General features: G+C 44.1%; 2 protein-coding genes across 5 annotated transcripts in view; one reads left to right on the top strand and one right to left on the bottom strand.

Annotated features, from left to right (window-relative positions):
• Positions 1-389: 389 nt before the first annotated feature.
• On the bottom strand, positions 390-14,769 carry KMT5A (lysine methyltransferase 5A). 2 transcript variants are annotated; one of them, XM_026114622.2, is made up of 8 exons: positions 10,192-10,405; positions 9,757-9,851; positions 7,706-7,862; positions 5,927-6,143; positions 5,022-5,106; positions 4,609-4,668; positions 3,282-3,472; positions 390-2,105 (listed from the first exon to the last, which is right to left on the bottom strand). In XM_026114622.2, the coding sequence occupies exons 1-8, from the start codon at positions 10,388-10,390 to the stop codon at positions 1,895-1,897; spliced, it is 1,215 nt and encodes a 404-aa protein (XP_025970407.2). In that variant the 5' UTR covers positions 10,391-10,405; the 3' UTR covers positions 390-1,894. The 2 variants fall into 2 exon arrangements, with proteins under 2 accessions (XP_025970407.2, XP_025970406.2); XM_026114621.2 differs by lacking the exons at positions 9,757-9,851; positions 10,192-10,405 and adding an exon at positions 13,566-14,769.
• Positions 14,770-14,896: 127 nt separating this feature from the next.
• Positions 14,897-25,176, top strand: part of SBNO1 (strawberry notch homolog 1) — a 35,612-nt gene continuing 25,332 nt past the window's right edge. The window contains exons 1-4 of one of the 3 annotated variants that reach the window (XM_064522013.1): positions 14,897-15,209; positions 22,083-22,216; positions 22,827-22,931; positions 23,826-24,135. In XM_064522013.1, the coding sequence (XP_064378083.1) occupies positions 14,909-15,209; positions 22,083-22,216; positions 22,827-22,931; positions 23,826-24,135 (850 nt within the window). In that variant the 5' untranslated portion in view covers positions 14,897-14,908. Of the gene's footprint in view, positions 15,210-15,461; positions 15,621-16,052; positions 16,556-22,082; positions 22,217-22,826; positions 22,932-23,825; positions 24,136-25,176 lie in introns of those variants that run through there. The other 2 variants (XM_064522014.1, XM_026114686.2) reach the window with 2 other exon arrangements.

Below are 25,176 nucleotides of genomic sequence, written 5' to 3'. Positions count from 1 at the left end.
ATGGTGAAGAACAGAGGTTTTAAGCTATTTGATCTGATAGGGAACAAGTAAATGTTTAAGAAAGAAGCATTTTGATTCCAATTTTGCCTTCAGGGAAGCACTCTAGTGGAACAGAATACTGTACACTGCTGTAGGGTCTGTTACTGAGACCAGAGAGAAATCAGTGCCAACTCAGTCAGCCAAAAAAGCTTACCTGTAACTCAATACATGTAAGACAACAGGTCTCCAGTTAGTTCTTCAAAAACAACGGAAATACACAGGCTTTTTTTTGCTGAGCCTGCCTTGGGTTAAATGGTAAATAATACTAAGTGTTTAACGCCTAACGATTTTTACAGCTTGCTTTCAAAATGCTAACGAACTGCAATGGAGACAGGTACTATAGCAGCCACTTCATCGATAATAAATATATTCTTTATTTTACAGAGACATTGTCTTCAAGTTTTTCATTTTAAAAATACATCACTAAACCACCTCTCTTGCTGCTGGAGCATACAACCAGGATGTTGCTGCTATCTGACCTATCACATAGGCAAGCATATAAGATTGTCCTATAGGGCATTAGCTGGAACAGCAGCAGCCTTCAAGACACGAGAAGCAGAAAACATTAACAGAGCCACAGATCCCTTGCCGACATTTTCCAGCAGCAAGCGTGGCCAATGGCTCACAGCCATCTTCATCTACGCACATGCCAAGCCTGCCTTGGCAAAAATTCCAACTGGTAAGAATTCATCTTTAACATAAAGGACCTCCATTGTATTGCCCGCCTATATCACAGATTTGGTTCTCCAATAGTAATGTTAAAAACATCTCCTGCAAGATGCTAAGCACTCAACTCCCATTCCAGACAGTGGGACCAGATCATGCTGGACAGACCTACAGGACCAGGCAATAAGGAATCTACTTTCTTCATTGCATGAACTCCATCATTACAGTTTGAAGTTGCATATGAAGATGACTCCTGGTTTTGGAACCACTATGCTCTACTTCAAGCATTCACAGTAAATAAATAGCTTCTGATGTGGCTAATTAACATAGGGAGGTAATAAATTTTTTTTTGGAGAGAGCTTTTTCTTTTGCTTCTTTAAAACCCTCTGGGAGACACCTCCAAGAATCAGCCATCACCTATAAAAAGGTACCATCTCAAACTTTAGAAAATAAGTAATGTCAAAAATTGATTCTCACTGTAATGACTAAATTTTATCTTCACATTTCTAATCAGCATCAACCCAGTCTATCAAAATCCATCCACATTTAATTTCTCTGAAGAAAGCAGCCAGTCTGACCATCCATTTTCCCCAGTGCCAGTGCATTTGAAGTTCCGTGGCCAACATGAGATACGACTCTGGAAAAATTAGATCCCTACCACAAATTACTTGAGAATGACAGAAACAATAGCGTCCATCTCAGAGAAGCCTGTCAGCACTGGGTTTCCAAAAGAGAAGTCTGACAAGTAGTCAAGCCATTGGATGTGAGAGTCAGAGTACAGAAGTACATCTGCTGTCATAAAGCTAACGCCAAGTTCATCTCCTCACAAAGCGGAGCACGAGTTTTCATTGCAAAAGCAGAAGTACAACCCAAGTGATTGAGTTTCAATCTGTGCAAGTCTTTGACTGCATGCCCAGGTGGCACTGGTTATTCTATGCAAAAATGTTCAGGTTTTAGGGAGAGTTTTCTTTCACAATATAAAAATTTTGGCAATCTAAGATCAATTATTCAAGCCTGCCTGAAAACCTGCAATAAGTACTTAAATATGGCAAAGCAAAAAGATAGTTTTTAAGGAGCTCAAAACACCATAAGCAGTCCACTAAGCTGAGGAAGCTGAGGACAGGAAAAAAAAAAAAAAAATCCACTGACTCTCTGTAGAGCATTCAGTCAAAACAAAAAAGAGGATGAACTAGTGTTTCAGCCATGGATGAGCTTCAATGGAAGCTTTGCTCCTGTCTCCATAATCGTACAACAGTTCTTCACCTGCTTTAATGTCTCGGGAAGCTATCAGTATGAGATGAGGTACACCATCAATGTCGTGAAGCTTTGTTTGACAATTACCACATTTGCTGTGATTAATCAGTCTTCCCAGACGATTAGTTTCTTTTGTAGCATCAACACTGAAAGAACAGGAACAGAAGGCAGGTTTGCTGCATACCATGCACAAATCAATTTGCAGACAAAAAAACAAAGTGCATATCAAATAAAGAACTGGAAGTCCACACAAGGCTTAAGAAATGAAGGAAAGAGAACATTACAGAATATTCATATGCCCAAACAGGCAGCATGCATGATGGCAACGTATGGCTAACAACTATAACAATTCTGGGAGACTTATGGGTTAACACAAAACCCAGAAGACTGAACACTGTGGACTATGCTCTTGATCCCAAGAAGCTCCTGACTGTTCATGAGGAACAGCAAATCCAGATGTAGGACAACACCAAAAGGGCTTAATACCTTAAATATCCTCCCTCAGGAAAATTGTATCTAAGGTATGCTATCCACCGAGCAAGTGAGCAAAAGGATACATAACTAGCAAAAGAGCCTCTACTCCCACATAAGGCTGAGAATGCTTAAATAATGCATGCCCAGCTTCCAGAGACCTGAATCACAAAGCAGAGCTACACGTACTCTAGTGCCTCTCCTTGCACAAAGAACTGTTACAGCAGCTACCATTAGGGCATCTAGACTGCATGTCGGATGCTTGGAATATTGGGCTCTTCAAGGTAATTAATATACAGACTAAGTTACTGTATACTGGAGTGTAGGTCACTATCAGAGGCAGTGGGAGGAAAATTGAGTAGTTCCAAAAGAACCGGAGTTTGGGGCAAACTAAGCAGCAAACGGAGTGGTAAAGCATGCATGCTGGGTGGATGTCAGGTGCTAGAGAAGGGACACCTGGTCTAAGAAAGTCTGAGGAACTATTGCTCTTTTGGGGTGTCTGTCCACACCACTTTTCAAACAGAATTCTTACAACTCAGAAAACAGTTAATTTAACAAAAGAGTAAATTTAGCTAAAAGTCCACAACAGAGCTAGAAGTCTCATTCAAGCAGATGCAACTCTCCATATTGCTTGTACTGGGCCCCAGAGTTGAGCAACCAGCTCTTCCTTTCAGCTAAGAGGTATAGGATGCTCTTGGACATTAAAATAGTGCTCAGATAAGATTTCCTAGTACATGGTTCCCATTAGGAAAATTTAATTTTGCAAGAAAACAAGAAAAGACTCAGCAGTGTTCAAAGCTTCAATCACTCAGTTATGACACCCTTTAAAAGTTAAGGCAGGAAAAGCTTACCAGTATGTTTTGCTGAGGTACTGAAAATAGTACATATAGCAGCCTGTGGATGGGTCTTGAGCATACACAGCTTCTCGCTTTTTAGCATCAGTGATCTCTATGAGATCCCCATGATATTCAACTACAAATTCTCCTCGATTAAAATGTTTAGTAGCGATTACCCCTCTCCCTTTGCCATCAATGTAATCAATCTGTTGAGGTGAAAAGAAAACCAGTTGGGAAAGCAGAAAGTATTTACGTGACTGCAAATATGCCATTTACTGGGAAATGAGTATGTCAGATTCATCATTAAAAAACATGTTATGGCATGATATTTAAGCGTGTTGCTGACAAAGCTGTAGCAGCACAATGCACAGCACTGGAAATACAAGAAATACAGAATAAGTTCAGGATGCAAATAGAAGTTATCAGATATCTTGATACGAAGTATTTTTGTATATAAAGTTTTCTAATCAAAGAATAAAGAATTACATCAAAAAAACATACACACAGAAGAGCTGTTCGATATTTTTAAACTAGCAGCCACCTATCAGCTGAAGAAGTCAGTTTTTCCATTTCAGGAGCATTGTTGCCATTAGTATGCATAGGATAAAGAGTTAGAGGAACAGAAGGATGCTCTAGTATTCCTGCCTATCCCAGTAAACTGGACCACTCTTCCACTCAGAAAGTTCCCCTGTCATTGTCCTAGGAGTGACTTCATAACTACAGGCCACCACTTTTTAAGAATCACAGCCTTTTGCTTTTTCAGGAGCTATTTCTGCTTTAAATTCCAAAAGGAGTGGTTGAAGTATCCCAGAGAGTAAGTAGTTGGTCCCAATGACTAGCATTTACTAACAGTGGGAGGAGAATCAGTACACCCTATTCACGCAGTGCCCTAACAAAGAATCTACAGGGACTGGCTATAAACACACTAATAGAATTTGTTACAATGCAGACAGTGTGAGCGAGTGTAATATATATGCACATACACACACTGGTGCTGCCATACATACACACACCAAACGAGACTTCCATATCTAACAGTATTTTTGGAAGCTAACCCAAGACATTAGATACTAAAGGGAGCGAGTACATTTTCTGTGGTGTAAAGACTAAAATCCGCTCAATACTTATTAGAACATACATGTTTGTCAGGGTGAAAAGGGAAAGTGAAAGTGTGCCATCCAAAAGGGAAAGAAAGCGTGCTCCAGTTTTGCTGCACTTTCATCTTAGTATCAAGGAATTGCAGCGGTTGCAAGACTGAGTGCTTCTACTTTCTGTTTAAATAGACTAACAGCAAGAGACTGTGTAAACACTATAAGGCTGCTTAGGTCAGTATTGCTGTTACCTTCATTCCTTCTTCTTTCCCACTTGTAATTAGTTCATCTATTTTCTTCCGCTCCTCAGTCTGCAGAAGAGAAGACAAAAGTAAAACCACAGTATTGTTGTGGGTTTATGTCATAGCTAAGAGGGAATGATTATTTATTGACACTTATTTTTCCAAACCATTCTATATTTCTAGCAAAACCAAATGGTAAAGAGACAGATTTCTTCCTAGAGATGTAGAAGTAGCTGGATTCCATCCTAAAAGACCTGGATGTTAATGTCAATATTTTAAGAATATTCTTAACAATACTTCCAGTGCACATTTGTTATTTGCTTTTTGCCAGTGGAAACCATTAACAGATAGTAATACACTCTCTCAAGCATTCAACTGACTGGCCACATGGTACGTTATGCAATTTTAACATGAAGCACTACCTGCAATTCAGATTTGCTCTTCCTGGAGCTTCTTCTAACTGGGTAATAATCTGTCACTTTTCGATTTTGTGTTCTTCCTTGTGTTCTAAGAGATAAGAAAAATAGGGAATATGCATATTGCAGGCTATTTCTGAAATTACACCTCTACCCTTGAGATATTTTCAACATGCCAAGTTGAAAGTTTCTTGCAAGTTGATCAGTATGAATCAGTGTTTCCTATCAATATTCTTCATTCCAAGCCAAAACCTACATCCCCTTTTCCTTGACATGCTACTTCCATTATTCCAGCACTAATCCTTTAACCACAAGAAAAAGATGCCACTGGAAACCCACTGAAGGTTACATTTCGAGCCTGATGCCCTGTGTGCTTTGCCAGAAGGCCCTCTAAAAGTTAGATCACGAAAGCTGCTTGACAAGGAATTCAGTAATGTTAGGTTACATTAATCATATGAGAAAAAGTATCAGTTCAGCCAGGAAGCCACCAGTTGTAATTAATCTAATATCCTGTTTCTGACAAAATACATTCCAAATTGTCCACAGGAAAATAGGTCTTAATGCCTCATTAATTTCCTTTTCTATAGGCAATCAGCAAGGATTTTGTTTGAGGTAGAACACACTAACCTTGCTTAGAAGGAAAACAAAAAGTCCTCTGCAAGGTAGATATAGATATTTTTGGGTGCTATTTCACATTTTCATATATACCGTTCTTGAAAAAATAGAAAAGTCTTCTTTAAAATTCTGTTTCCCCCATCATCACCCTTTGTTTAAAAAAAAGAAGCAACCAAACAAGGTTAACATTAATTACAGGTCTGGCTGTAGCCCCTGAGGGCAAATTGCAGATCAAGGCCTCCTGATACAAGAGAGCACAAAGCAGAAAGACTTTTGTAGTTCCAGAATTCACTTACTTTCTCCTTGGTCCACGTTTTGCTTTAACCATCTTTTTCTGAGCTGGCTTTGCATTGGCCTCATCAGCACCCTCTGAAGGCAGAGGCGTGTTTTGCGTTTCTGCAGTTTCTTGTCTTTGATCAGAAGGGGGTACTGAAGAATTGCACCCACTTTCTTTATCTTTCTGGTCTTCTGGTTTCATAGCACCTTCAATTATATTGCCACCTTTCTTTTTTTCTGGTGACAGGAAAATAAAGTAAGGCTCTGAACTTACGATCATCTATATCAGAGTGCTTTAAATGAATTCCAGTGGTTTCTAGTCCAAGTTTCTAGTTCTGTCAAACAGGAGAAAGAGGAAGGGAATGATACAATTTCTTTCTACTAGAACCCAAATAGGCTGTTATTGGACTTTTGACTAGCTATTACTACAACATACCAAGTACAAAGAGAGGAGTGAGCAAAGAAAGGGAAAGAGTACAACAGAGCACAAGTATTTTGTCACATTAGGTCTGCTACTACAGTTTTCCAAATCTGAACACGGACCACTTTCAGTACAGTGTTTGAGGTAACCGCACAGTCTGCCACTAAGCGCACTTGACATACTAAATTATCAGGTTGCCATAAATGAATCAATATTCTGCACTGAAGGAGACTGCAAGTCTGTTTGGATCCTGCATTGCTATGGTCAGTAGCTGCAGACGTTCTTGCGAGAAGCCTGTATCACATGGAGAAAGATTCACAGGAGTAAAGGGGCAGGCACTAACAAGAAACAGAAAATCTACTCCACGCATGTCACATTTTCTTGGTTAGGTGCGTCCTACCTTGACCTGACCACATCCTCCTCCTCAGCTGACAGGTTTAGAGGCAGATGAGCATGGCTTAAAGCTAAATAAAATTTCTATTTAAAGCAAGTTACCAGGTTTAACAGTTCCATGTCCTGAGACAGGTGCTTCAGTCACACTGGGGGAACGAAGCACAGCTGCAAGGCCACAGCTGCACTGTGTAACTGGCTAAAGTCATCTTCATTTTCTTATCAGAATGGGGGAGCAAAAGCCCCAGATTCCCAGATCCCCAAACTCCCAATGCTGAGCAGGAATTAAGATATCTGCCTACTAAAAGTGTTTCCATCAAAGTGACAGAACTACCAAGGTTATTAACAGCTGCACCTAAAAACACAAGCCAGCAGTTCTTCCATCAATTTATGGAACATTCCCATTTCTAGTCACTACAACAAAGCACCTGTGAAGCCTGGCAGTCAGCATCCACAGCCCGTGCTCCTTCTCCTCTCTTTCTTTATTTCATCCTGAAAGCCTAAGAATTGCTTCTCCTTCCATCTTTACCTCTGCTTCAAATCTTTTTTGATTTGGCATTTCCTTGATATAAATTAGCATAAAGTAGTCTAATTGTAAAATAAACCAGCTTTAACTAATAGAGCAGGCAAAAAACTAGCTAAACTGCCAAATACTGACGTGAAGAAGGGGAATAGTAATGGAATTGCGAGTAGCTTAGGGCATATCAAGTATGCAAGTGTTAGCATTTTATATCCAGAGAGACAGGACAAACATAGCCAGACAAAAAAAACAGGGGAAATTGCCTCGTAAACCTGTGACATGAATTTGAAGAGGATGAAGACACCCTCATCTTTGTGGAGTCCCAATCTGCCAATAGAGTTGTGGGACTGGGAAAGCAAGTGGTTGAGGGGAGCTTCCTGGCCTCTTTGGCTGCCTTCTCAAGTTTTCAAACTGGAGGAACAAAGCACATTTCATGAGGCAAGCAAACAGCACAAAGCTCAATCTTACCATCTCCTTTTCTGTAGGTTTCATTTAGTGTTTTGCCCTGACATTTCACCTCGTGATACATGACAGAGTTCTCCTCTTGAAGTGGGGGGCGAGCACCAGAAGATTTGTTAGGGTTCAGGTAGCTGTAGATTTTGGATTGACCGATAAACACATTCTCCTAAAACAGACCCAGAAAAGAATCAGTACCTTGCAGAGATACCAGGAACCTCAAGCTGGTATCCACAACATGCTTCAAAGGCCAGCGGTTACAGCTGACTGTTCCAATGAAAAATATTGTGCTTTAATGCATCATCCTTGCTACTGCTGCCATTTCTGCTAAATGAAGACATAACTGTGGTAGGCACTCAAAGAGAACTTACTAATGCAAGCTCTCAGCCCAAGAGTATTTTCATATGAAATGTGGCAGGATGGGATAACCATAATTAACTCCAGCTTTCATCCTGTGCTTCAGAACATGAACTCTGGTGCTAAAATAAATAAAACAAAAAAAACCCAAGCTCCCAAGGAAGGAGGAGGCCACAAAGAGTACATGCAAAAAAAAAAATACAAACAATGCAGCAAAGTTGCCCAAGACGAAAACATACTTCTCATAGTCTAAGAGGTATGAGCTTACCCAAATACATTCGTGAGATGTCAAATGTTACTGTGATTAATTATATGCTTTACTGGGCAACATATAAGCCAGGAATCAGTTGTGCACAGTCTACTTTGAGTGACACCTTCATTTTGGCAACATAAATGATGGACACCTAGGAGATAAACAATGCTATCTTTTTACCCATTATACCTCCCAAATAAAAATGGAAAGGTTGTTCTTGGCCAAAGAAACACAGTACAGTCCAGGCAAAAGACAGCCTCAGCCAGGAAAACAGCAAAACCCTCTGGCATGGTCAAATAACCACAGAGACCTGGGCTTGTGTGCTGGCTCAGACTGCGAGGACATCGACAGCGAGCAGTATCGGATTTAGCAAAGCTTAGTGGAGTGGTGCCACCTTTGCTTTTGCTGTCCTCTGCCATCTCTCAGCGCCTGGCTGTACAGCGCATGCAGGGCACAGAGACTTCAGGAGGTCAGTCTCAGCGTCTGGACAAACGGATGCAGCTTGGTCAGAAAGAGTTTGTCTTGGCTACGTTTTGATTCAGCTAAAAGCAGTCTGCAGACATTACAACCCAGTTAAAACCACAAAAACAGGCAAAACCTTTCTTTAAAAGCACACAAAGGTTCCTATAGGTTAAAAAAATAGCAGATCAAATATAGTGACTTGACTAATCAAACAGCCCAGCCTATGTAGTCACACAAACACTAAGACAGTAAACAAAGCACACAATAGAATACACAGCATAATTTTAATAATTAACATAATCACGAGAGCAATAAAGTTAACGTTACATAATTCACACACAAAATAAGACCAGTTAAAGGCTCAACTCTTATCCATGAGAAAGCTCTAGTAAAGATTAAAATAAAACACCCTGAGAAGAAGGAAGAAGCTAGTCGGTTTGACCCTCCCCCAAAAGTATTTGACAGGCCTGCCAAAGGCAATACTTAATTATGTTTGAAAAGAGGGGGGTAAGAATCAAGTAGTAGGATTTTTTTATTTCTCTGTTTTAAGAGAACACTTTTAGCAAATGGAAGCAGTTAACTCCGCACTGCGGGGGCCTGGGGATGCAGCAAGCAGTTTGAATATGGGCATTTCGGGGGGGTGGGGGGACCGTGAGCTGCACAGTACACCTGTCAGCAAAGCTTTTCGGCTTTGAGCACCCGATTCACAGACAGCTAACAGCTTTTTTTTTTCCGCGTGGCTCCCCCCGCCCCAGCCCTGCCGTGCAGGTGGCACCGCCGGGACGCGGCCGCCACGTCTTTGTCTGTGCCAGGCTCGGGAGCGAAGCTGCCCTCCGCGCCAGGCCGCGCTGCGGGTGCCACCCCCTCCCCGCTCCGCGGGCAGCCCCACGGGCAGGCGCCCCAGCGCCGCAGGCCGCTGCCTCTCTCCCCCCGCAGCAGGGAGCCGAGCGGGCAGCGGGGAGCCGCCCGCCGCGGCCCGCGCAGCGCTTACCCCGCCGGCCCGGGGGCGGCCCGGGCCCTTCCTGTCGGCGCTCTCGGGGCTCGCCTCCTCCGCGCCGCCCGCCCCGGCCTTGGGCATGTTCTTCCCTAGGAGCAAGGAGGGAACGGCGGCGCCTGAGCCATGTCCAGCGCGGCCGCCCGCGGTCATCGCCCGGCCGCCGCGGCCTGCGCCATGTTTAAAGGGCTCGATGCGGCAGGGCGAGCCGCCGCGGCCCAGCCCCTTCCCGGCGAGCTGCGCACACCGCGCGGGGGAGGAGTCCCGCCGGCCCCGGCGCCCCGCGCCTCCCGGGAGGAGCCTCCGCGCCCCCGGAGAGCCCCGCGCGGCCCGGCCCGGCCCCCACGTGCGCCCCCACCCCTCGCCGAGCGCCGCCGCCCCCCGAGCCGCGCTGCCCCCGGGCCCTCTCCACGCCGCCGCCTCCCCGCGCACCTTTCGCCATGATCGCGGCGGCGCGGCGCGCAGGAGCCCCCCGCGGCTGGGAGCCCCCCCGGACGCCTTCCCCGAGGAGCTCCCCCGCTGCGACCAACTGCTCCGCGGAGAGGCGCCGCGCTCCCCGCCGCCACCTCATTGGTTTAACGTGGTGCCGATAACACCTTCCGCGCCCCTGATTGGCCCGCGCGGGGGACATCCCCGCCCTCTGCCTGACACACGGAGACCGTCGCGGCTCCCGGGAACTGTGTTTAAATGTGCGTTCCCTGGCCGCTGATTGGCCCGTGCGAAGGGCAACGGGCGCTCTGATTGGTGGCCCGGGAAGGAACGCCCTTCCCCAGCGGGCCTCGCCACGTGTGTAGGACTCCGCGCGCTCTCCCGCCGGGAGCGCGGCAGCGGTGCCGCGGTGCGAGAGCGGCCGCCTGGGAAGCGGCAGGATGTGCCCCGCTCCCCTCCTAGCAGGCAGTGAGTCGACATGGCCCAGTTATGTCCCTTCTATACCTCCTCCCTTCTGAATCTCTTTACAGAGCACATGAATCTGCTTCTCTCTGTCTCCCCTCTCCATAGGGAAATAAGAATCTCGGTGTATCCTGGAGGGTTGCTACGTGAGTTTCCTTACAGCACGGATCTAGGAGAACTCTTAGTTCTAGCGAGACTGTAAAACTACACTATGCGAAATTATTACTGTTTTATCCAATGTCTACTTTAAATCTCCCTGGCTGAATCTGAAGTCCATTACTTCCATCCTCCTCAAAGCCCTCCTGAACAGATAATGCAGGTTCCACGGGGACGCCGAGATGCCTGAAGTCACTACCCAAACACCTAGAGCCAGGCCTGCTCTGTCAGCCCTCACAGCACCGAGCCAAATCCTGCAGGACTACGGGGTGGTCCCTGTCCCACAGTCCCTGACATCCTCGGTGCCTAGATGCAGCTGAACCTCAGAGCAAGACAGACGCCTTCTCGTCATAATGTGCCTGAGTGTTCAGCTGGACTCAAGCTGGCTCTTCACGAAGCCAGCTGCACTTGTAATGTGCTTGCTCAAAACCTTTCATGTTTAATCCCCTATTCTATAACAAGGGAAGCCAAAACATGACAAAAAACACAAAGCTCTCCCTGTCACCAGAAAAGCCTGGAACAGCCTCAGCATCAATGCCCTGTTTGGAGATCACAATAGGTCTAGTACATATACTTCAAAATCAGGAAAGTATTATTACAAAGATGAAAGAAACAGAGAGTCAAGACGGCACACACCTCAATGGGATACTTGTTAGTTGAGGTCATTATGGAAATCAGGAAATTATCATACATCACCTTTTTGGCGCGCCATATTAAGTAAAACTTATACTGGGCCACAACATATCATCAGTCTTTGTTATTATCTGTGTTAGCACATTTAAGGCTTATCTAACAATAGCTACCTGTGTGCACTCTAAGGCTGTGGGTTCACAAGTGAGTTAACTGACCTAACGTGCTGTCACTACTGCGGACGGTTTCTCGATCAAGGCTTATCTGGAGCCAGAAGCTGCTGGTTGTCTCTTGGGCATTCATACAGCTGCATGATCATCCAGTTCAGGGAGCTGACAACTGAAAACTACCCCCACCCCTAAGAACAACCACAACAGAAAGAAACACTGTCAACTTCAGGACTAAGAAAAATGCCCACAAAGGATGGCCTTATTCTACACTGACTGCCCCTCTGGCACTTAGGACGCAGACACTGCCAAGCTGCACAGACACTGAATGCCATGTATCCATAGAGGAGATCCAGGAAGGCAGCATGGTGATTTAAATTTACTCTCTTCTCATTTTGCAATAGCTTTTTGTGCAAACAGGTTCCTTGAGAAATGACAAAGGAAAAACCCCAACGTCTACCTCTTCACCATAATTTCTTAGTGTCTTCACTAACAAGGCATGTGCTTTTTACAGAAAGACAACCAAAATGCATTAGCTGTCCACGAGGGTTTACAGTAAAACACAAGGATGCAGCCAGCTGACATCAGCTGGGCATTACGTTGATGAACTTTCCTATTACAGCAGGTATATCAAACTCTCCAGAACAGCGCCAGAGCTCATGGCACACAACCAGTCTGGTCTTGCTACCCAACCCAAATTCATACTGTTCTTTTGACATAGCTAGGATGTCACAAAATGCACACTACAAAAAATTCTTCATGAATCATTGTTTTCTCCCTGCAGTAATTGAGGATGACTCCTCTAATGTCGCGCGCGCGCGTGTGTGTGTGTGTGTGTGTAAAACAAAGCAGCTGTAGCTGTACAGGCAGCCACTAGGAGGCAAAACAAGATAAGTAATTCTCATCACTAGAGCAACAAAGAAAACAATGTCATCTTTAACTAGCCTCAGCTACCAGCACGCTGCAATCGCACTATGAGTTAACAAAACATGTCGGCTCCCCCCTACCCCCCCAAGCTCTCTTCAGGGAGCTGTGCCCGAAAAGTGAGGACTGAGGAGAAGTTCAGCTGTTATCACATAGGAGCCTATAGCCCAAAAGAGGATGCGTCTGTTGGCAACTGCCAGTCACGGTGACTCAGGCTGGATATACAGCACGTGGGGAAACTGCTGGCCTACCCGTCTACTCCAGAGGGAGCAGCATGACTCTCACTAGCACTAGCTATAAAACCCAGTGACCTAAATATTATCTGCTGTAGCACTGTAAAAGCAGCTCCTCAGAGCACTGTACTTGCATGTTGAAATTTGAAATTGGTTTGTGGGGGAAGGGAAGAAAAAATAATGAACAAGGGACTGGATTTGCTCAGAAAGGAAAGGAAATCTTCAGAGTAAATGTCTTTGGTTCTAAATTAACTCTTCACCCAGTTAAAAAAAAATCAGATTTTTAAAGACTAGTTGCATTTGAATTCTAAGTTCAATTTCTTTTGAATATACCAACAAGGCATGCTTGTTAAACACTTCCAACTGAGAGCACTAGTTCTTGCTGTCATTCTGACTTATATAGCACCTGTCATTTTCAGTGAAATAATATTACAAAATTTATAAAAAATATTCCTTTAAAAGATGAAATGCTGACAATCCATTTGTTTCAGCCACTATATCTGTCCGTTAGAAAGCAAGTAAAAATTATGCCTCAAGGGTAACTTTTGAGTGTAACATTAAGCAACATTATTTTATAAAGTTATGTAGTAATAAAACAGTATGTATAACTAGATTTACTAGATCATAATATACAAATACGATTACGATGAGATCTACAAATGGTAAAAAGGGCATCTCTAACCAAACACTGCATTTAGTGAGATACTTAAGTAACAAAACAGTGAAACACTGTCCTGCAAATAATTCTGCATTTATTAATTTTATGTAAGTAGGAAGTATCATTGCCACTGATGGGACTACTCACCTCTCCCAGTTGAGGATGACCATAACCTCTGCTTGTAGGTCTGACAGGTAACTTATCTTTTGAACTCAAGACATTAGAAATGTCATTTTCTTGCAATGATTGTATGTATCTACATAGACACATTTAATGTTGGACATATTGCACATGAACTGTGCTTCACTGTGCCTTTATCTGAAGTACTTAGAAGTCAATAGTCAGATAGTAGCTGCCATTTAAACTGTTCGTATCTCTGGCCAGACTTCTGCTATCTTCTTTTTCTCCGTGTAATGTCTGAAGCATCACTGATGAATCTGAGACTACCTAAAACAATCTAATTAATATTGCTCCATCTTTAAATAGATTAGTCTATATTTGACTTATTCTTTATGGGTTATTTTAATCCATGTTAAATTTGTATATTGAAAAAAAAAACAAATGAGTGTCACTGAACATTTTAAATGTATTTGACTGTCCACACATCGTTGTTATGGCTGCTTCAATCATACATTAAAGACGAAGTCTTTTAAAGAGTTATTGTCACATTCTTAAACAAGTAGGAAAATGTTTTACTGTAAGACTATTTTAACAAAAATCTGAGAGTCTAAGGGCCTGAAGTATCAAGATCCCTGCACGTGGAAGACTAACATAAGTAGTCACCAGATTTTCAAGCTCGTTTAGTTCTTTGCAGCAGAACATTTCATATAAGCAGCTTGTAAAATATGTTCAAGGGAAAACTGATGTGCCAGCGCATCCTCAAGGGTGAGGCATTCCCAGGCTGGGCAGCAGGGATCGCCCTCGGCAGAGCTCCACTGTGTCATGCTTCTTCCTCCTCGGAGAGTCTGGGGAGCTCCTGTGAGAGAACCACCGACGAGAGCCGTGGGACTGAGGGTAGCGGGGCCCCGTCCGCTGCTCAGAGCCTCCCGTTCGTGGCTCAGGCACGACAAGGGCCCCCTGAATGTGCTTTCACAGGGACGCGCCCAGGGCCCAGCTTCACAGGAACGCGGGCGCCGGCGCCCACCGCGGCGGGATGGGACCGACGGAGCCGCCTGAAGGGAGACACGTTCGCCAACGGGAGCACAGGCGGGGAAAGGCGGAAACAGCACCATTTCTCCTCAGGCCAGCGGCCCCGCAGGCCGCCCGCGCCAGAGGCCGCCGGCTCAGCTCCCAACGGCCGCCGACGGCGCGCGCCGCTTCGCCCTGACACACAGCGCCCGCGGCGCGCATGCGCAGGGTCCCCCCCCCCCCCGCAGAAAACACGCATGCCCCCGAGCGCGCCGCGCCGCTCGAGCCCTATGCGCCTGCGCGCTGCCCACAGGGCGCGTCACCGCCAAGCGCCCCCGCCTCGGGCCCCTTCTTTTTCTCCCATGATGCCTCGCAAGCAACCAGGTCTCGCGAGAACGCCGCATTGCGTCCTCGCGGCAGCCGCCATCTTAGATGAGCCGGGATCACGTGACCGCTTGCAGCGGTTCGCCTCCGTCTTCCCCTCCCCCACCCACCGGGAACCGGGCTCAGATCGACATGCTCGACTCCGGCCGCCGCCCTGGGGCAGGCCCGGCGCGCGGGGACGGCGCGGCGCGAGGACGCTGGAGAGGCCCCCTGGGTCCTTGCGGCGCTCCCTTCCTTTCCCCTGCCGCTGGGGGGAGGAAGGGGGCAGCGGAGCGGCAGGTTACGTGACGGAGGAGCGCGGTGGGGGGAGCGAGTCCCCGGGAGCCCGCGGCGGCGGGGGGGAGGGGCGCGAGAGCGGCGGCGGCGGCAGCCGGGCACGTCATTCGAGAGGCGCGCGCGGGGAGGGGGGGAGAGGGAGGGAGCTGGGTCACGTGGCGCGGACCGCGCGCCAGCGGCGGGCGGTGGCTGGCGTCACGTGGGGGTGGTGCGCGGCGGCGGGCGGGGGGAGGCGCGGCGGCGGTCACGTGGTGCAGCGCGGCGGCCGGCCCCAGCCCCCCCCTCCCCTCCCCCCTCCCCTGCGAGAGGGGAGGGAGGGCAAAGATGGCGGCGGTGAGTTAGAAAGCGGCGGGCGGCGGGGCTGGCGGCGGAGACTTCCAGGAGCGGCCGCGGGAGGATCGAGCGCGAGAGAGAGTGAGTCCCGCTCCGCCCGTTCGCGGGCCTCGCCGCCGCCTCGGGGCGGTCCCTGCGCGGCGGGGCCGCCGCGGCGCCCCCGGGGGGTCCCCTCCCCTCAGCCCCTCGCCGCCGCGCACCGGGCGGCCGCGGCCTCGGGGGGCGGCGGGGCGGCCGCCGGACCGGCGGGAAGCTCCCCGCCTCGCTCGGCGCGGCGCGGGCCGCGCGGCCGCCCCCGCCGGAGGACGCCGGTGGGCCGGGAGCGCCGCGGCGCGCGGGGGAGGGCACCGCTGTCTCGGCGGAGCCGCCGCTTCCCCGCGAGTCGGGCAAACTTTGCGCCCGAGGCGGCGCGGGGGCGGCGGGGCCGCCGAGGCGGGCGGCGAAACCCCCCGGCTCCGGGGAAGCGTGCGGCAGGGCCGTGCTGGTAACGGCTGACGAAACCGGCGGCCCCGCGGCGGGGGGCCCCTCTCCCTGCTTCCCTCCCCTCTCCGCGCCGCTCAGGCAAAATGGCATCGGCGCCTCGGCGCTGCCCGGGCCGCTCGCCTTTGTGCGCCCCTGCCGCGGCTCGCCGGGCTGCCGAGGTCCGGAGCGGAGCCGCTCCGGCGGAACGCGGGGGCTTGATTTATGGCGCTTGAGTGGCTTTGAAACGCTGCCGTGAAACGCAGCCTCTCGCCCTGCCCTGGGCTCTTAATGCTCTGAAAGGGCTCTCTAAAGAGACGAAGCTCTGAAAACAAAAGTCGTGCATGGGACACAATTACGCAGCCAATTCGAGCCCAACCCGGAAGTTTATGTCCGGAACACGTGTTGGCGCGGAGGGCGGCGAGGCTGCGAGCCGCTGACCCCTGCGCCGGGGAGCGGGGCCCGCGGCGGGACTGCCCGCCACGGCCGCGGACCGAACCGCCAAGTCCAGGGCGCTGGGGCTCTTAACGAGCACACCTCAAACAGAGGTTGCTAGGGTGAGTAATTGTTTAACATAAAAATGCTCTTAACGCTCTGGAGGGGAAGAGGCCGTGTGGGTTTTCTGGGTTATTTTAGTTGCTTCATTATTATTTTTAACTGACCGTATCCCAAGCTTTGCTTGAGCAATATGAGTTGGAGCTGTTGTAGTTTTTTCAAGATACTTGTAGCCTGGTTTGTGGTACCTGTTAAAGTTTAGAGTAATAGTTTAAACATTTTTTAAAAAGCTTGATTTACTGGGTGATTTAGTATTATGTCGTTTGTTCATGCTAATAACTTCATTTTTGTTTTACTTACTCTGTAGTTAATTCTTAACTCAATGATAGACTGTTTGGCTTTAAAGTACATAGGTTGTATCTGGATTAAAAATGATTTAAATGAACGTACACAGCTGTCTTGCAAGCCTTCCCCTCCCTCCAAATAGAAAACCTTGAGTTATAATACAAAGCAAATAACTTACTATGGTGAAAGTTGTGTAGCAGTATGGCATTCAAATTGTTTTTCTATATCTTGTTTACTGGCCTGGTGTGTTATATTTGGACACAATCTTGATCTTCCAAAATAACATTTGGGTAGTTTGTTGTCATGTTTGGACAAGTTCTTTGGTGTCAAAACTGGTTGACAGCTACTTAAAAGCTATTGCAGTAGGTAGCAGATACGGTCGATGCATTTCTTGTGTGCTGAAGTACAGCTAGAACTGGGTCCAAGACCAACATTGAGGAATACACATATATATGCATATATACACACATGTATATAGGAATATTTTATATATTGAGGGAGATGCTGCTTACTGCTATTCTCTCCTCTGGGTCTTACTTCTCAGCAAATTTCCACTACTAGCTAATAAGTTAGCACCTCCAACCATTTAGTCTAAAAACTAATTTCAAGCCAAATCATTGTATTGTCTAGTCTGTTAGCATTTTAGAAACTCCTGAATGTCACACTTCTAGACTGTGCATCCTGATTATTGTAAATTTTATAAAACAGTCATACTGCAGCTTTAAACCAGAGTTGAAACCCATACTATCCTAAACTGTACCTTGTGTGACCTTACAAGCTTTCTCTTTAGAGAGACGATCAGTGTGTGAAAAACTTAGGATTTTTACAGGATTGGAATCGTTCTTCACAAAAATCAAAAAATCAACTTTGTGCATGTAAATGGAACATTAACTGCTGCTCTTAAGGCATGTAAGGCTGGGCAAGTTCAATAATTAGCCTTTTACTCCTTGATTGGATGGTGGTTTGGAAAGCACCAGAGGGGCTGGGGTTTTTTTGGTTTGTTGTTGTTACTGGGGTTGCCTTCTGCAGCCAAAAGCTATGAGATGAGGAGAACCCATGTGGACATCAGGAGAGTCCTGTCATGTGGGATTGGGGGCTAGCTGTCCTTACGTCTCTGTGAGGGGCTGCAAATTGGGTTGTGAAATTTTTATCTTGATAGTAGTGCACAATCATATAGTTCAAACAACATATGTTCCTCCGAAAGCTAGCAGGAAAAGCCCTTGTATTAAAAGGAGAACAAAAGTTGCTTAACTACATTATCGTCTCAGACCAAGCATTAAAACCTAAGTTTGCAGATTGGTCATGCTAAAGATGCCAGCTGTCTGAAGGGTTTGGTGATAGCTGTACCTAGCTTATTGTGATGTTTGGTTTGGGCAGAGTTGTGCTATCCGAGTTTGCTGCATTTTATAAATAAGTACTTCAGGTATACAGTGCTATAACGTGATGCTGAGAGACTTTGAAATTCAAAGCCTTTCTATGATTTAGGATTCCACCGTTAGTTTTCTTAGAAGAAATGGGGGTGGAGAGCAGGTTGCTTGACATGTTTTTTGTCTTTTTTTCTTTTTTCCCCTCCTCCTTTCCACTAAAGCTAAAATGGAGGGGGGGGGGGGAAGAGAGTGAGTGAGCCAGGTTGGCATGGATACATGTCATAATATTAAACATGGCATTCTGGTTTTGTTTCTTTAAATCAGCAATTATTTGCCTAATGCACAGTGGTGGTGAAACTGTCTTTTTATCAAACTTTATATTCTTCAGCAGTATACTGCCTTACAAAAATGCTTAATAAATTTTGATAGCCCTTTTTGAAATGGCAGCAGGTTGTAGCATTTTCCTTTGTTAATACAAAGAAAATAATTGGTACACAATTACTGTTGAAATTTCTATAAATATATATTTTTAGTTTTATCTAACAGGTTGGTTCTTGCTCAGTGACATTGGACAGCCTGACTAAACATAGACAACTTTGTCTGCAAGATTCTGCATGCTTGGAACAGTTCTTCCACTGGTGAAATGCTCAGGGAACAGCTTGTAATATTCACAACTTTTTTTATATAAGTAATTTCTTTTGGAGTTTTTTAAGATGTGGCAAACAGGTCCTTATATAGTATTGCTAAAGCCACGCTGCAGAGCTTGATAAAGTCGCTTTCACTTATGTTAACTAAGAAGCCTCCTACCTTGTAAGATTATGGAGCTGTTTCGGCTTGATAACATTTTAGGCTTGACTAGCATATGTCACAAAAAACAAATTAAGCTATCAAGATGCAGCTTCTCCTCTAATGTTTCTTCTCATTTCATTTCCTTAATCATGTGAACTAGATAAGGGGGGGGGGGGAGAAAAGCTTTTTTTTTTATTATTTTTGAAGTTTCATGAAAACCTAAAATTGATGCTAAATGTTTATTAATTTTAATGTAAAACTTCCAGAAGTTCAGAATTCCCTTTGTTCTAGTTTCAAACAATGCAGCTTTGTTCCTAGTGTATAGAAACAAAATAAGTGAAACTAATCTAACTTTCATTGTCCGGACTGACTGATAGACAAGTGAACGGTTGTTTTTTCACTTTTTGCTGGTTTGTTAGCAACCATTAATTTTTAAGACTATTAAAACTTGGGGTTAGCGTGAGAGGGATGCAGCTGGGGGACTTCTATGTAAAGACAGCTCTGCTAAGAGAAGGATGGTTTAAAATGGAATGTACTTATTCTGGAAGTGTAGGAATTCCTATGTTTCTATCGCTAGTCATGAATGTAAACTTTAAGTGGTTAAAAGTGTTTCTGCTAGGAATACTTTTTTCATAAGTCAGTGGGTCTATGCTCAAGACATCCAAGCCATCATGGTTTTTAAAGGTTAAAGATGGAGAGTTTAAGGTAATCCTGGGTATGTTAAACTTGACTTCAAACGGGCTTGATAGGTTTTGGCACCGTTTTATGATGTTTGGGGAAGATAACTTTTTTTTCTAATCTCAGTTTTGCTTTGAGTCTCAATTTCATAGAAAGTCCTTTCCTTCTTGCATTACAGAAGTAGACTAGAAATTATCTTGAGTATCTTCTTTTTGTCCTAGTTCTCTTTTAAATAAACAGCCCCAAGCTTCTGACTTTCCATGCCTCTATTTAATATAGCCGCTTATCTCTCAAGTTCTAGTCACACCTCCTTTTAGAGATGGTTTGACCAAAACTACGTGCAGACTAAATGGCATAACTGGCATTCTCTTTTCCTTTGTACATTTAGACATTTCTTTTTGACTGTGTTGAACAGAGGTGTTTACACTATGTAGAACAGTGCCCATGTCTCCTTTCCAGATCGATACTGTAAAGTTACAATTGCAAAGGTGTTTCAGAGCTGCCAATTTGAGGGGATAACTAGTGTTAATTCCCCTTCTGCACAGAATTTCACTTGCAATGGTAGCTCTGAAGTTCCTAACACCAAAAGTTATAGCTAAAGTTCATCTGCAGACTTCATCTTTCTTCTCTCACCCTTTTGTAATTAATAAACAATGCCATAAGCTTCTAAACTAGATATGATGATCACTGTCAATATTTTGGCGTGATGAAAATTAAGGATTTATTGCCTGTGTTTTAAAGTGTGTGTGTATGTATGTGTGTATATATATAGATAGATAGATAGATATGCGCTAGCCCCCTTTTTTTGAGAAGGGAGGCTTAACCCTGCTGAAAGATAAAGCTAACAGTCTGTTCTCGTGTCCATTTTTATTGACCCATTCAGGGTTCTAGGAGGCAGACTAGCAGGAGGTGATATCTTTTGAAGGAGCAGCTGTGTTAATTAAATCTGCTAGGTATCTTTATGTTTCTTAATTACTTCTGTACCTGGTAAAATGGTAGAAGGCCCTATTGGTTTGTATTTTATCTGATCGCCTCAGGTGTCCTTTTATTTATTTATTTTTAAGCACAGTCTAGTTCTGACACAGCAGTTCTCTCAGTTACTGTTTGTTGCATCAGCGTACATTCTTCTGGGCATGTACAGTCTTTGTCCACACTTAAGAATAATCTTCGCTTTGTCCCAGATCTTACATCCACTATTTCAGTTGTGGTGTCACCATGTCAATACTAATCTACTAAAAGAAGCTTTCTCTCTGTTATCGGACAGACCAAAACTAGGAGGAATAAGAATTAAGTGCCAGGTGCTTTACTATAATAATTATCTGTTCTGCCAAATGTCCTAACATGTTTGACCGCACAGCTGAACGTGGCTTAGCTGTAAGAGAAAGAGAAACAATAACAGTTGAAAGCTGTTTCGGAGTCAATGAATAGATGTATCTAATGAGAAAAAACTACTCGCCTGCCATGGAACAGATGTTCAGTTTTCTTATGTCTGGATGTTTTGTCACCAATAGGCAGTATAGGAGGTGCAGCTAAACAGGAAAATAAGGGAAACTTTCTACTTGAGGTGGGTTGTAGACTATATAGGCAACAGCTGAAGTGACGCAGACTCATATTTAATATTTGTCTTAATATTATGGTAAATTGGCTTCCTTCTTGGGAGGACTGAACACATTTTGTTCCCTCTTCCATCCTAAAACATAGTATTTAATTTCAAAAGCTACTCCAAACAGTGCAAAAATGTATTTAAAAAAAAAAGTTAACTTTGCCTGCCCCACACGTAAAGGAGCCTATGACATGACTTTAGTGTCCTATTTAATAATGTAGTTAAAATACTGTAATAGTGTAATGTTTGTCCTTTCCACTATGCAAAATTTCTGCAATGAATGAATTATTTCCTAATCAACAGCAAGCAAGAAACAAGTTTTTCTTGTAAGCTTTTTATCACTAACTTAATGTTACAGGATAAACTAAATGTTTTAATTGTGCATCCCTTGCTCAGCATGCTTCACTGAGAAAGACTTATCATTAGCATGACAGAGTCTGATCTTTTCTGCCTCTTGATGTTCTTGAAATGCATAAAAATGTTGTGTGATGAAAACTGGAAAGGTCATCTTTTTTTCTTTCTTTTTAATCTGAGTCCGATAGTATTTTATGTATAGTAAGCTATTTCATTCTTCCTACCTCCTTCTAAATTTGGGCATAATGAAAAGATTTAAAAAAAAATAAATAAAAATAAGGAAAATGTACAAATCAACGAAAGACCCAAGGCAGATCTAGAAAGTGAAACTGCATATACAAATGATTGCATTGAATATGCTCTTAAATCCAGGAAAGGGAACTACGAATGTGAGCATGTGCGCCAAATAAGCCAAGACTTAACGTAACTTGTATTTATGGTCTAATTTTTTAGAGATGGTGGAGCCAGGACAAGATCTGTTGCTTGCTGCTTTGAGTGAGAGTGGAATCAGTCCAAATGACCTATTTGATATTGATTCTCCGGACGTGGTTCTTGCAACTCCAGCACCAGCTCCGGCTGTTCAGCAGGTTAAAACATGAACATAACTGTTGCTAGAAAACTTAAGAGCTCGTACTTGTTGTATGGGGGAGGTCCTTAGTAAATGCTTAAAGAATGTGGCGTTCTCATAAATTCTATGCTTCCTGGTACTGAGATTGGAAGATGATTTGGTAGTTCATCTTAAACTTTTTATATAATAAAGCAATCTGAAATACACTGCTTAGCTCAGTATAAGCACATGCTGTCATATATCTGTACAGAGTGTAATATCGTTGGAGTCTAGCTGCTTTCCTATAAAATGAGCAAACAGTAATTTCATTTTGTGTTTAATCTCTGTGGCAGCTTTCAACCTGCAAGAATGTAAAGCTATTTCAAACGTAGACTGGGAACAGTAGTATGTCAAACAGTGACATCACAAAACTAATTACACTTTCCCAGCAGTTAACTAAAAAGGTATTGTATGTGAAACTTCGTTGAATGTGAAATCAGTCACTTGATGATCTGTGTTTTCAGTGAAACTCTGTTAATGAGCACAGTTAAAGACTTCACTGCTAATGTCCATTTTGTGGGTGGATATTTAGACTTAAGTTTTTTCCTACTAAAATGAGTGCCTGATGATGCTTGCTTTTTCCTCTGCAGTCAGTGCCACTTAGTGCATTAGAACTAGGCTTGGAAACTGAGGCCACAGCTGCTGTGAAACAAGAACCAGAGACTGTATCAACTCCAGCCTTATTAAATGTTCGGGTAAGAACTGGCACTGCAGGATTTTATTTGGGTACGTTAGTAAAATGTAGCAAAGGAGGTAGGATTGTAAAATACTGGTTGCTGCCATCATCTCGGTACTACCTGTACTTAAGGCCCTGAAAGCTTAGCATACCCATGGGTTGATGTGATCTGTGTGACAGAGGACAAGCAACATGTAGAAAAATGTTTGGAGGGGTCCACTGTGCCTTTTATTTTTCCTGCAGGCGTATTCTGGGAACGTGGAAGTTCTGTGAGCTTGTCTCCTATGTCCTAACTTTGTACCGCCTTTTGCAGTTGCAGAGAACTCTGAGCACCACAGCGGTGCTCTAGCTGACCCTGCTTGAGCAGGGGCACTGGACTAGGTGATCTGCAGAAGTCCTTTCCAACCTCAACCGTTCTTTGGTAGTTACACTCGAAATGAGACTCTAAGGAGTAGATCTGCAGTAAGGTGGTTGTAATGAGGAGTGTCTGAAAAAGGGAGAAGGTGCACATATACTTTAAATAATGCAAGTTATTTACCTTGACAATTCTGCAGCTGGTTTGTATATATAAAATTCTGTACAGCTCAGGATTTCTATACAATAGTTGTTTTGTGCCTAGGGGATGAATCCTTCATCCTATTCTTTATTTCCTTCTTCTTACCTTAAAACAGAAGTTCACACAAAAATACATGTAGCAGTATATCGATACAAGTTTAGAAAGACACTTCTTGCCCAGACCGTCGGACTACAAGATAATTATTTTTAGCACCTTCAATGTCACGTGAAGACAATCCTTATTACAATTAAACTGGTGACTTCTAGTTGAATGGCAGATAAAGGCTGCTTTTTTAGTATTGTCTAAAATTCTGCTCAGTTGTTGTTCTTACTTATGAAGCTTTGTTTTGTCTTCTAGCAACCACCATCTACCACAACCTTTGTGCTGAATCAAATAAATCAGCTTCCAACTTTGGGGACTACTATAGTGATGACAAAAACCACACCTGTTACAACTACAAGGCAGACTATCACTGTAGCAAAAATCATTCAGACCAGCACAACAACTCGACCCTCTGTTGCAGCACCAGCAGTACGCAATGCCTTGACCACTACACCTTCAAAGGACCAGATTCAGCTGAAAGATCTGCTGAAGAATAATAGTCTTAATGAACTAATGAAATTGAAGCCACCTCCTAATATTGCCCAGCCAGTAGCGACAGCAGCAAGTGAGTTTTCTTTATACAATATTTCAGGCAAAAGCTGAGATGATCTCATCTGAAGATCTTTGCGGGTCTCGTATTTCCATCGAGTTGTAGAATACCATGGTAGATTAAAACAGCCCTGACAACCTGTCAGAAGTCAGGGCGAAGTGATACAAAATAACAGGTTTTAAAAAGTTTTTGAAACCTTTGATTTTAACTCTAAGGAATGAGAATAATGACATTTTAGTGTGCAATTGGCAAATTGCTAAAATTCATGGGAAAACTACTGAAGTTACAGCACTTGAGTTTATAATTAGCTGTCTTACCTGAACCTGCATCAGATTCTATTCTACTGCATAACTGGTAGGGAATTATGACTAATGATGATATTTTTTTTCTCCTCCTTTAATCTTCCAGACTAGGGTTGTTTGTTTTTTTTTTTTTAAGCACATGTTAGTATTTTATCATAGTGAGTTTTTGTAAAGTATCTCCCTGGGAAAAAACTAGAAATCCCTGTATATTTAATGGGAAGCATCAGATCTGTTCTGTTACGCTTAAGGTCCTAAAAGTTTGCCTCTTCCATATTACTGCTTAAAGGTGGTATTAATTTAAATGCCACAAGTATTTTGTTACTACACTCCAAATCTTTATTTTGTGATACCTTTTCATGGTCTTTTCTTACTTTTTTTTTTGTGTATCGATAGCTTAATGTCAGGGAAAATCTGCATGTGTCTTTATTTTAAAATTACAGTTTGTCCAGAAAACTATGTAAAACAAATGCTAATTTTGTCTCATTTCAGTTATTCTGATTTAGCAGGGAGGTAAAATTGGACTAGTCGAAGTTGTTTGAAAACATCTCTATTGTTATTTTTTCTGAAAGGCATGCACGCTTCTTATGGGTTACTCTGTTTTCATTGTTGCTGAAATAAGGCTTACTAGTATAGGTAGAGTAGGAGGTAACCTGTTTTATTTCATATGCAGGTAAAGCACACAAAATGAGGCTGTCTGTTAGGACTGAAACAAAAAAGTCTCCTTGTTTCATTGGTTTTTGTTCTAGAGTGGTCA

The sequence above is a fragment of the Dromaius novaehollandiae genome, chromosome 17 (genome assembly GCF_036370855.1).
Source record: "Dromaius novaehollandiae isolate bDroNov1 chromosome 17, bDroNov1.hap1, whole genome shotgun sequence".
Classification (NCBI taxonomy): Eukaryota; Metazoa; Chordata; class Aves; order Casuariiformes; family Dromaiidae; genus Dromaius; species Dromaius novaehollandiae.
This window is presented reverse-complemented; position numbering and strand designations above follow the sequence as displayed.